The sequence below is a fragment of the Mobula birostris genome, chromosome 2 (genome assembly GCF_030028105.1).
Source record: "Mobula birostris isolate sMobBir1 chromosome 2, sMobBir1.hap1, whole genome shotgun sequence".
In the NCBI taxonomy this organism is placed as follows: Eukaryota; Metazoa; Chordata; class Chondrichthyes; order Myliobatiformes; family Myliobatidae; genus Mobula; species Mobula birostris.
Window position 1 is genome coordinate 212,690,469 of NC_092371.1, and position 12,616 is coordinate 212,703,084.

Consider the following 12,616-nt stretch of genomic DNA (forward strand, 5'->3'; position numbering starts at 1 on the left):
AGTTTCACTGACACGACAAAAAGGATGTAGTCACTTTGGAGAATGTGAAGAGGTTGTGTGAATTGAAATGGATTAAATAAAAGGAGGGTTTGGACAAATTGCTCCCTTTCAAGCAAAGGCTGAGAGACAACCTACTAGAAATGTGTAAACTTAAGAATAGATAAGGCAGGTAATTTTCTGTGGTTATGATAAATGGCTTGAAGCTGAACACAATTTCAGATTACTTGTATCATGCAGGAATTTGGAAAAACAAATAAACTTTTATTGAATATAATGTGTTTAATTGCATAATGGTGCTGATGCTTTGCAAAAGTTCAACTAAGCTAAATATATTTTGTTGATGACTTTCATTTGGACTCAAGTGTCTGAGGCTTCTCGCATAAGTGTCCAACAATAATCAGGCAGCATTGATGGATTCCATGAATACAACGTCCAGGTGAGACCTTTCACCATGCTCGTCATTGGCAGCGCCAAGATTTGCAGGGAAGTAGTCTCAATGGGAATGCAGAAAATGAATCTTCAGAGACATGTTGCACTTCATAGTTTTGTATGCTTGAAGCATGTTGTCAACCAGCTGCACAGAGCTTGGTGCTCTGTAGTTGCCAAGAAAATTTTCAGTAGCATCTTTGAATGCCTTCCTTGTGACTTTCTCCAGTCTCACTAGAAGTTCATTGAATTGCCTGTCATTGATGACCTGTTTGATTTGTGGATCAACAAAAATGTCTTCCTCAAACTTGGTATCAGTTATTGTAGGAAATATCTGTCTCAAATATCGAAATCCTTCATCTTCCTTGTCCATCTCTTTCACAAGAAATTTCATAAGCCTCAGTTTTATGTTAAGAAGAGGCAAAAATATCTTTGGTTTTATAAGTGGCTTATGTGCTACATTTTTCTGCCCTGGAACCAACTGCTTATGGAGTGGTCAATTGTTTTTAATTTAATGAGATCCTTTAGCATGGCTGTCCAATCTGCAAATGAATCAATCAGCACTTGGTGTATCTGAGCTGTATTCCTAGTAGTAGCAAATCGTAAACACAAAATAATCTGCAGATGCTGTGGTCAAAGCAACACTCACAACACGCTGGAGGAACTCAGCAGGTCGGGCAGCATCTGTGGAAAAGATCGGTCCACGTTTCGGTCCTGACAAAGGGTTCCGGCCTGAAACGTCAACCGATCTTTTCCATGGATGCTGCCCGACCTGCTGAGTTCCTCCAGCGTGCTGTGAGTGTTCCTAGTAGTAGCACTTCTACTTTCAGATCACCACAGATGTTCCAATTGTAGTTGCTGTACTGTATGCATTTCTACAAGACTTCCAACTTTCAGTAGTTTTCTTTCATCTGTACTGCACAGTCGATTGGCATTGAAAGGCAGACATTGCTGTTGTGTAGCAGCTCAGCTTTCAGGCTTAACATTGAAGAATCAATAAAAGATACCATTCTCGCGGGTCATGCTGCCAACCCAAAGCAATCAAAAGCCCATTATGTCAATGCAGAAACACAGATCATCAACCTGACCAGAGAATTATGTCAAATCTTCTTGTCAGCTGTGAAAGACGGATATTTTCGTGTCTGGTGACAGCAGGTTCCATCCTTGCAGTCTTGAACCCAGTAATTCTGCTTTTGCCTTTGACAAACCCAAATCTCCGATCAGGTCATTTAACTCAAATTGAGTTATCAGATGAGGCCCATTCAACATGAAGGGTTCAAAATCTATATCATTATCAATGTCGTTTCCCATTCCTGGCTCGTGCATCACAGCATCTTCGTCTGCATACTCTAGACTCCATGTCTCTGGTGGCTTTGATACTGGAAGACTATTGTCATGGCTGAAGGAAGATTAGGGTATTTGATCTTTTTTTTAAAATTTTTTTTAAACGCAGAAACCAGACACACTGGTCAGACAGAAGTAGCAGTCCGTCACATGATCCTTCTGCTCTCCCCATATTATCGGGACAGCAAACTGCATTGAGTTCCGAGTACCTCTGAGCCAAGCTCTAAGATCGACAGCACATATTGTGTAACAAACGTGAGGACCTCAGGCTTTATCTTGGTCGCCAATTTCAGAATCAGATTTAATATCACCAGCATATGTCATGAAATCATTAACTATGCAGCAACAGTATAATGCAATATATGAAAAATATAGGAAAAAACTAAATTACAGTTAAAATAGGTAGTGTAAAGATCAAAATAAAAAAAGTGAGGCAGTGTTCATAGGTTCAATGTCCATTTAGAAATTGGAAGCCAGTAGGGAAGAAGCTGTTCCTGAATTGTTGAATGTGTGCCTTCAGACTTAAGTACCTCCTTCCTAACGGTAACAATGAGAAGAGGGTACTTTACCCCCAAGTAGAGCTCACACGCATTCTTAATAAGAGGAGTCATGCTCCAACTTTGAGATTTAAGCGTATACTCACCACAAATATAACAGAAAGTTTCGTGACTGTTGCAACATTGGCAAGACATTTGTCTATCACCAGTAACTCCGAAAACACAATTACTTTAATATAATGAGTACACGCAATATACCATGCACATAGAGCATGCACATCAACTTGATCACAAACTGATATACTCTACATGTAAATGCAATGTACAGACAGTGTGTGCATGATATTTTATGAAGAAGAAGAAAGCCCTCAACTCCGAGTGGAGTCATCAGGTCGCCGTCATGATGGCGTTTTTTTTTTAGCAGGCTTTCTTATTTTTACGAGGCCGAATTGCTAGCTCGACGCTCAACCCAGCACGGATGGAAAGTGTGCAAGGGAGCCGGCTGGATTCGAACTCAGGAGCCTTCACTCCGAAGTATGGCACTGATGCTACTTCGCCAAAGAAATCATCATTTCTTCATGATCTTTTATAGCCTTTCTAAAACCTGTTCTGCCATGCAGCATTCACCCTGCCTAAGTATGCTCAGGCATACCTGGACAAGATAGGAAACTTTTCAGCTTACATTTGGGCAACATTTTAAATGACTTGAATTATTCATTGAAATAACAAAGATAGGGAACTTCAAAAAAATGGTACAGTATGTGATAGCGACGTGCTGATTTTCATGATCGGCAGCCTAAAATCAATAACGTACATACAAAAGTATTCAGGAAGCATATATCTTTGTTTTCCAGAGTAATCACTCGTCTCCAAAGTGGAAATGTCAAAGTCTAGAGGACATGGTTTTAAGGCGAGGTTGCACCAATTAGCTGCAACTTCATGCTGTTAGGCGAGGTTGTGGCTGATGGAATAGTGATGTTTAAGATATATACAGAAATAGACAGAGAACAGAGGAATTGAAGTACCATGCACAAAATGATGGGATTAGTTTAATTTACTGGCAATATCTAAATGTAGTGGGCCAGAAGGCTTACTCCTGTGCTACAATTTTCTATGTACTATGTTTACTAAAATTACTACTAGTCCCAAGCTTCTTGTTACTCTGCTACGTTACTAATTTATTCTTGTCCAATTACCATCCTTTTATCTATGGAGGTTTCATTTTGCTAATACCTGCTATTTGGAAATATTTTTTCAAAAGCCAGATGTACATTGATCTCAATGCACTGGGACCTTTTTTTACTCCATTGTGAACCACAATTAACGATCAGAACAAATCAGTGCTGACTTTCATTTACTAACCTACTCCAAATGCCAAAAAAATTAAATTATAATCCCCAAAAATTTGCCCATCACCACAGTTAGGCTGACTGATCTTCTGTTACTGAGTCTAGCACTTTTTAAAAACATAAAAACAGGTTTACAACTTCATGGTGTTGAAAAAGAATGGATATTGAAATAACACATTGCAAAATTTTCTGAAATCGACCCATGAATTTGTTTAGTTAATGTCACAGTCCAAAGCCAATTTAGAGCAACTATGATGACCAATGATCAAAATCAATCATTAATTTCATGAGCAGTAGCTTGATAACAGTCAGGGATCCCCTGCTGACCAGAATCAACTGTACCGAGCAAAGCATCTTCAGAATTGTCTTGAAGCTCCCTTGACGCTGTTGTTGTGTGATACATTTTGTGAGTTTGACAATGGTTTTCTTAGAAATAGATTCTAGGAAACCTAGTATCTAGCAACGGTGGTTTGCTATTGCCTACCATTGGGCGAACTAAAGAAATCACCATTTCTCTTCCTAAATGTTCATCTGAGGACAGAATGTCAGAATATATGGTGATATCCAAAAAGGAGAGTCCTATCTGCATGCTGAGAATAAACAGGGAAGACATAAAACAAGTACAGAACTTTTGCTAGTTAGGAAGCTGGGTGACATCAGATGGCAGGTGTGACATGGGCATCAAAAGAAGAATAGGGATGGCAAAAGACACCTTTATGAGAATGAACAGTATACTGACCAATACCAAACTAGGCATGACAATCCGCCTCAGGTTCCCAAATTAGCAATCATATAAAATATATTCAAAAAGGACAAATCAGATACAAATTAATTTGTCACTCTTCATCTTCCATTTTATGTTGATTAAATAGACAAGTATTCCACTTACGACCAGACCTATATATTGCCTTAAACCAAAGTATGCACATTAAAAGGTGTTCCACATCCAGTATTAGTAGTACCTGGACACCAACTCTTTATTTGCACATAAAATCTGATAAATATACTTGTTCTACACTACATTTCTCAGAACAAATATTGAATGCCAATGATCCCAATCTACAACGGTTTGTTTCCTAATGGATCAGCTATTGATATGCAGCTTAAGGTTCAACAAAATTTATATAGAACCAACACCACAAAGACAGGCCACCCAAACGGATGTTCTTTTAGAAATATCAGATAATTACTTCTTCCTGCCTTTCACATCCACTTAACTGCTTTCAATAGCAAACTGCATTAGCACTGCCCTTAAACGTATTAACAGTAATACAATGTTTAATAGCACCACAACTATTCTACATGGTTCCAAGGACCACATTCCATAAGGCACAGAAAACAATTCAAACTCTTATCAAATTATACCTCCCATTTCTGGCCCCACAACAATTGAAATTCTTTTCCCCCATTCCATCCTCTAGATACCACCAAGATACGCCCTCTTCTCTTTGTTACCAGAGAGGAGGTAAAGAAGCCTGTAGGCACCTACTCAATGATTCAGGTACAGCTTCTTCCCCTCTGCCATCCAATTTCTGAATGGACATTGAACCCATGACACTTCTTTATTTTACACATTACTGTAATTCACTCTTTTTTCCCTCTATTTGTTGTCTTTGCATTGTACAGCTTCTGCAAAGACAAATTTCACAACATATGCCAATGATATTAAACCTGATTCTGAGGCCCAGTTAGATCAATCCCTGCTGACAATAATCTTTCTTAACTCTCTCAGCATCCAGGTAAGCATTTATTGCACATATTTCCAGTGCACCAGAACCCTTTTAGAGATCATAAATCTACATTCAGACTTCGCTGTTCTTTTTTTATTCTGAAAAATAAACACCAAAGTTGAAAATCTTCATGGACTTATTAACTGTTTTATTAATGAATTTGAAAAAAAACCTCATTATACTCCATACCATTTAATGCATTTCCTTTAAGAATTAACTCAAAGCACATCTCATACACTGCTACATTAAATTTAATGCAACTTTTCCATCCTGCTGAAACATTTTGAAGTTCTTCCTATCAACAATTTGAATGAAAATAAATGGCATGAATAGCAAGACTGATACCAAAACTGGTGCAAAGGACAGTAAAAATGGTAGTATAGGGTTACAATAGCTGAGAAAATGGATAAAGGAAGAGTTGTTTCATCAGCTGAAGTAAAAAGTGATGCTTGTTGAGTTAAACCAGGGCAGTAGATGCACACCTGCCTACATAGGGTACAAGAGTTAGAACATAATGCTACAGTGTACAAGACTGATGAGGTGGTACCTGGAATATTGTGTGTGGTTCCAGTTGCCATACTATAAGGATTTGATTAAATTGGGGCGGGGTGTTGGGAGAAAGGGGTGCGGAAAAGATTTGTAACGGTGTTGCTAGGACTCGAGAGCTTCAGTTACAAGAGTCTGAATAGGCTGGGACTATTTTTCTTGAAGCAAGGCGGCTGCTGGAAGTGGAAGGGGGAAGACGGGTGGTGTGACCTGATAAAGTGAGACAATTGTTACAGAAGGCTGGTCGGTCTTTTACCCAGCCTGGTAGGGTCCAAAACAAGAAGCCATAAATTTAAGGTGAAAAGCGCATGCATATGCAGTAATGCATACAGCACACAGGTGATCGTGGATATATGGAATGAGCTGCCCGAGGTACAGGGAGAGGCATGTACAATTGCAACACTTAAGGACATTTTGGGGAAAAAAATATTGATAGCAAAGGTCTAGATGATTTTGAGTTACATCAGACTAGCTCAGGAGGACACTGGAGCCAAATATCCATGACGTTTACTCCTTTTTGCACTGAGGCAGAGGTCTGCTCTGGGCTTCATGTCTGCGGGCTCTACAACATTTACTCCGCTCTACTCTGAACTGAGGTCTGCTCTGGGCTTCGTGTCTGCGGGCTCTACGACATTTACTCCGCTCTATGCTGAACTGAGGTCGAGGTTCGCTCCAAGGTTAGTGTCTGAGGACTCACTTTCGTCTAAATGTTACTTGCTTACTTTTATTGTTTGCACGATTCATTAATCCCTCTCTGCACAGATTATTTGTCATTTTTTCTGTGTTATTTTGGGTTTCTTTGTTTCGTGGCTGCCTGTAAGGAGGCAACCGTCATGGTTGCATTATGTACACATATCTTGATAATAAATATTCCATGAATTAGGTGAGCATAGATGAATTGGGTCTCTTTTCATGCTGTATAACTCCACAACTCTAAGGTATGGTCTGCCACTTGATAGCATTTCAAACTTCAAAGAAAGATTTATGGCATTAATGCAAAGTAATTAATAAAAACCAATGGTGTTCACCACTGTTCATAAAAGATTATCTTGAATTCTATATGCAGCCACCTTTCAGCTAAATTTCACATTTCCTGATATTATGTTGCATTTATGCTAGACTCTCACATGTATAATTATCCTAAGTTTCCAACTGTCCTTTAACATTGTAATTGCACCTGCCCCTACCATTTCCTCTGGCAGCCATCCAACTTCCACCCCAAGTAGAAACACTTACCTTTCAGGTCATCTTTCTACTTTTAATACTTCACCAAATTCAATAAAGTTAAATATTTAGAAATTCATGTAAAGTATATTCTCAATTGTATTTTATTACTTGATGTTTTAGCAAAGGTTTTGGCATGCTTCTGCCATCTAAATTAACTTAATGGGCCAATAAATGAGCTGTCAGAGTTGATTAATTATATCAATTACAATGGATTCCGGTTAATAGGGACACATCAAGACCAATGCATTTTGATCCAATTTTGACCCTAACCAGCTGCCCAATAAACTGAAGTTTCATGGAAATAGTTAAGATATATACAAATTAATTCTAACTGTATACAAATTATATATTTAAATGAAATACAGAACAAATTAGCACACTACAAATCTAGTTACATATAACTATTAGTTCCTAATTATGAGGAATTCATTCAGTGCATGCTGTTGTGTTCTTTTGATTGACTAAATTAGCACGAACACCTAGTGCAGACAATGAACTGCCTTTGTAAAATACTTTGACAATTGCATCCCAAGAATCTTCATTTTCATAATATTCATGATTGTTGATACTTTCAAATTATTCATAGTTCCTAACTTGAAGTCATGAAATTATTTCATTTTCACTCCCACCATTTCTCATATTGCCAAGCCTGAATGCTTGAAACTGCAGGGAGCAAAAAAATCACTGCTATTTGAACATGAACACATGTAACTGACGGCATTTTAAAGCTGTTTGCTCTAAGCATGCTGTAGTGTCTAACAGCCACACAAGTGCACATGACTGACGCCAATTTAAAAACTGTTTTGCCACAGCATCTTGCCCCAATTAAGTGACAGTGTCCCAAATAAATAAAGGGAATCCTGGCTATTTTCTCAATTTGTCCTTTAAGACTTGTCCCAAATAAGTGGCTGCACCAATTAACCAAATCTACTGCATTTTATTTCCTGAACCAACAAATCTCAATTTAGTTATTCAGAGAACCTTAAGTATTTAATATTGATCATATTTTACAGGTTGGTTTTAAAATGTTTTCTCATACTAAAGAGGTCTTAATGAAACACCATCCTAACTTTATACATGCACTAATCCACATTTAAATTATTTAACAATTCTACACAAACTGGGAATGTAACTGCATTTATTATTCCTGCAGATCACCTGTCAGGAAACTGCAAGCATGCATTGGGCAATTTTCCAAATGTCTAAATGAATGAATAGAAAATTAAGTAGACAAGTTGTGCACCCTGGATTGCATTCAGAGTCCTGTAACACATGCAATGCCCATTTATGGAATTGCCTTTTTTAAATACTGTATACTGTCCTGGTCTCTGACCAGTTCAACAATTACTAAACCATCTGGGGCTTGAGATACAAAGCAAAACATCCTCTCATCAACAGGCCGAACATCTTTGAGACACTCCGCACGTGCTGATGTATGGACCCGACTACCAACTAAATGTGACATTTTTCAAGAGTGCCAAGGAAAGGAATATAATGAAATTTAGTTTGTGCATAAAATGTAAATTTTTCAACTGACTATTCATGTAACTCAGTTGTCACAGGATAGCAAACAACAGGAATTCTGCAGATGTTGGAAATTCAAGCAACACACATCAAAATTGCTGGTGAACGCAGGAGGCCAGGCAGCATCTCTTGGAAGAGGTACAGTCGACGTCTCAGGCCGAGACCCTTCTGCCCTATGCTGCCTGGCCTGCTGCGTTCACCAGCAACTTTGATGTGTGTCACAGGATAGGTTTTGTTGCCTTATTTTGAAGTTACTCAACTCCAGTCTGAGCACATCAAAAAATGTAGGATTGCAACACACCTCCATTTCAGATTGGACTATTGTCTGGGGAGTATTATGGTGGCAGTGATGATGCAAACCTGTTCATATTGTTCAGAGTTGGCAGCTTTGGAAAAGAGCCAAGCCACAAAGTATTTAAAAGTTATAACACTTAAAAAAAAATCTTTTCAATAAACTGATTAGCTTAGCATTTCTACAATAAAAGTCTGAAAACAATATATACTCAGTGGCCACTTTATTAGGTACATCTACTCATTAATGCAAATATCTAATCAGCCAGTCATGTGGTAGCAACTCAATGCACAAAAGAATGCAGACATGGTCCAGAAGAGTTAGCTGTTGTTCACCAGAATGGAGAAAAAAAAATGTGATTGACTTAAACTGTAGAATGCTTGTTGTGCCAGACCAGGTGGTTTGAGTAGCTCTGCAGATCTGGGATTTTGAGAATGGTGCCAAAAAAAAAAAAAAAAAAAAAAAAAAGCAATGCACAGTTCTGTGTGTAAAAATGCCTTATTAATGAGAGGTCAGGGAGAACGGCCAGACCTGGTTCAAGCCGACAGGAAAGCAACAGTAACTCACGTGACCACGTTACAGTTGTGGCATGCAGAAAAGCATCTCTGAATGCACAACACACTAAACTTTGGAGTGGATGGACTACAGAAGATCACAAGCATACCTCCTGCACCTAATAAAGTGGCCACTGAGTGTATCTTTAAAGTAGTCACCAAGTGTAAACCATACATCAGTACAGTGCTGAAACAGGCCTCTCGATCTTATAACACTTTCAGGTCTCCCCTCAGCCTCCACTATCTCAAAGAAAACAACCTGTTTGTCCAGCCTCACCTTTTAGCCCATGCCCTCTAATCAAGGCATCATCATAGTAAACAACCTCTACACCCTCTCCAAAGCCTCATCATTCTTATTATGTGACTAGAACTGAAAATATCACTAATAATAGTGGAATGGAGCTACAATGTCTGTAAGACTGGTTATCACACAATCTTCATTTTGTTTGATCACCACATGAAGAATGAAGTGTAGATTACAGTCCTACTTGTGAGATGGATATTCTCAATATCTCAAATGGTGTCAAAGCATTGAGAAATACTTACACTTTCACACACTTCATTATCAAAGTTTGTATTTTGCAATGTCACATGGAATCTATTGTAGGAAGCCTTTAAGTTCTTTAGCTAAGTGTGCAAAATAGTCGTGTAGGTAAGAATGCACTGTAGACATTTGAGTAACAAATACTTTCAGAAGGGTAAAACCTCAAGGGATAACATTCCTCCTTAAATTATACAATTCTACTTGAATCCTTTGTAATGACACAATTGTAGTAATCAAAGAGCCATTACTTGGTTAAATGACTTTTAATGTTTTAGATATTCAATAATGGTCAAAAATTCAGGTTTTTGGATACAGTGAGGTGTACAAATGTTATTTCCTTATAACTCAATAGAACACATTAAGCATAGTTTGCATTTTAAACAACCAATAAACACTTGAAATCAAAATGGTTCAATATTATGATAAAAATTGGAACCCAAACTTGGGTCCATAACAAGTCAATTCAAGTGCAATCAAAACCTTACACCAAAAACTATTTTTCCCCATTACGTACTCACTACATGCATTTATGTACCCATTTTGCTTTGTACTAGTGACCAAGCATTTCTTCCGCTGGGGGCTTTCAAACTAGAATTGTAAAGTTAATTTGATTAATCATTTTCCATTGTTCTACAAGTATCCAGTGTCAAAGAAGCATTAATTTATTCTTTGTCTTCCCAAAGTTGGTCTTCAATAATATGTAGCAAATGGTGGCAAATGATAAAGAACCTGAATCCAATTTTTCCTTCCTAGTTAATTCCCAAGTATATTGAAGTTTAACAATTTTAAGACAACATCGCTCCTTGTTCCTGTACTATTTAGTTTAAGTTTGTACATTACAAATGTTGGCTGGTAATTGAAACAGATTCCAATTGTATTGACTTATCAACACTAGAGTGTTCTGCTTTAGTCTGTGCCTCCAAGTCAGGATTTATAATAACAATCTTCCATTTCTCCTGATAGTTTCATTTTCCACAGCAAAAGCAGCAACAGGCAGTGATGATTCCACACAATGATTTGATACAACACCACAGAGCAGAATTTAACAAACTATTTTTGCAACATCTTTTTCACTTTGTCATAAAATCTTGGTAAAATGAATTACAGCTCACTTATGGCAATGTCAAACACAACTTGACCATTTCAACTTTTCACACCAGCACATGAAAATGCAAAATGAATAAACTGAATCTTCCATCAAGCTTCAGAATAAAATCAGTTCACAATTAACAAAGCAGAACACATTGTTGTAGCATTCCAAAGACTAAAGCTGCACAACTGCAACTATTTTAGTGACAATTTCAGAATTTAGTTATACAGGATGGAAAATCTTCTGAATAAAGCCTTTTACTCAATTTCAAAAGTGTATTTTCCACTATAAATCTCAACTAGTGAAATTAAAGTTTACACATTTTGGCTGGTAATTGAAACAGATTCCATTTGTATTGACTTACCATCTTCACTAGTGTGTTCTGCTTTAATCTGTGCCTCCAAGTCATCAGGATTTATAATATCATAATCTTCCATTTCTCCTGATGGTTTGCATTTTCCACAACAAAAGCAGCAACAACAACAACAGCAGCACCCAGTGATGACTCCACAGAATACAACTAGAGCCTGCAACGTAAAGAAGATTAATATGCAAGGGAATAGTTTTCTATACTCATTAAGCAAGAATATGCACAGAGCAGCCTTTAAAAATTACTACCAGAGTCTTATTTTAAACCCACAAAATCTTCTGCAATCAGTGAGCTTCTCAGACCAAATATCGTCCATGCCATGTCATTAGATATCAAGATGTAGTTAAAATTCACATAAGGTGGTCATATTTGAATTAAGATGGTAAAGTTTACAGTTGAACGCTAATCGAAGCATTCCAATTTTTTCTAAAAATAACCAAAATGAAATTGCTTGTATGAAAATAGAATGTTTAAACTGAACTTTCAAAAAAGGAAATTGTCAGCACCCAGAATTCATAGTATTAGCAGCATTTGAAAATCCAAGCCAGAAAGAAACTTTTGCCATTGTTTACAGACTCACAGTTAAAAAGTTTTAAGATATGTTCTATAAAAAGTTGATACACAAGGCAGAAAAAGCTGGAAGTACTCAGTTTAGAGTGCATTGCTGAGTAAAGCTGAGTCAATCTTTCAGGTCACAGATGTGAGCTGATCTGCTGATTAAATGCAGCATTTCCTCCTTTTCGTTTTAAATTTTCAGTGTCTGCAGTTTAAGTTCAGATTGCTTTTTCCAAAGACATATATACATGTTGATAAATGATACTTTACTATAGATTAATATGTTGTTAGAATGTTGAAAAGATGACTATTTTCTCTACTCAGCTCAATCCGTTTCACATTTTCTATACTCTAATCAACTCTAATATCTTTAGCTAACACCTATCCTACTGTACATTTTCTTAAACTTTTTGGTATTATTGTAGAAACTATAGGCAAGACAGTTGAGAACTCGCAATTCCCATTACATTCTTCAAAACAAAACATCCTTAGAAAATACAACGTACATCATACAGACTGAGAGCACAACGAGAGTAGTGGTGGTCCTATCACTTACATTCCATGATTC

General features: G+C 37.4%; 1 protein-coding gene across 2 annotated transcripts in view; it reads right to left on the minus strand.

The window, feature by feature from the left end:
- dnajc5ga (DnaJ (Hsp40) homolog, subfamily C, member 5 gamma a) overlaps positions 1-12,616 on the minus strand; it is a 40,904-nt gene that overhangs the window by 10,130 nt on the left and 18,158 nt on the right. For both annotated transcript variants that reach the window (XM_072251416.1, XM_072251415.1), the window contains one exon: positions 11,488-11,650. In XM_072251416.1, the coding sequence (XP_072107517.1) occupies positions 11,488-11,650 (163 nt within the window). The remainder of the gene's footprint in view (positions 1-11,487; positions 11,651-12,616) is intronic.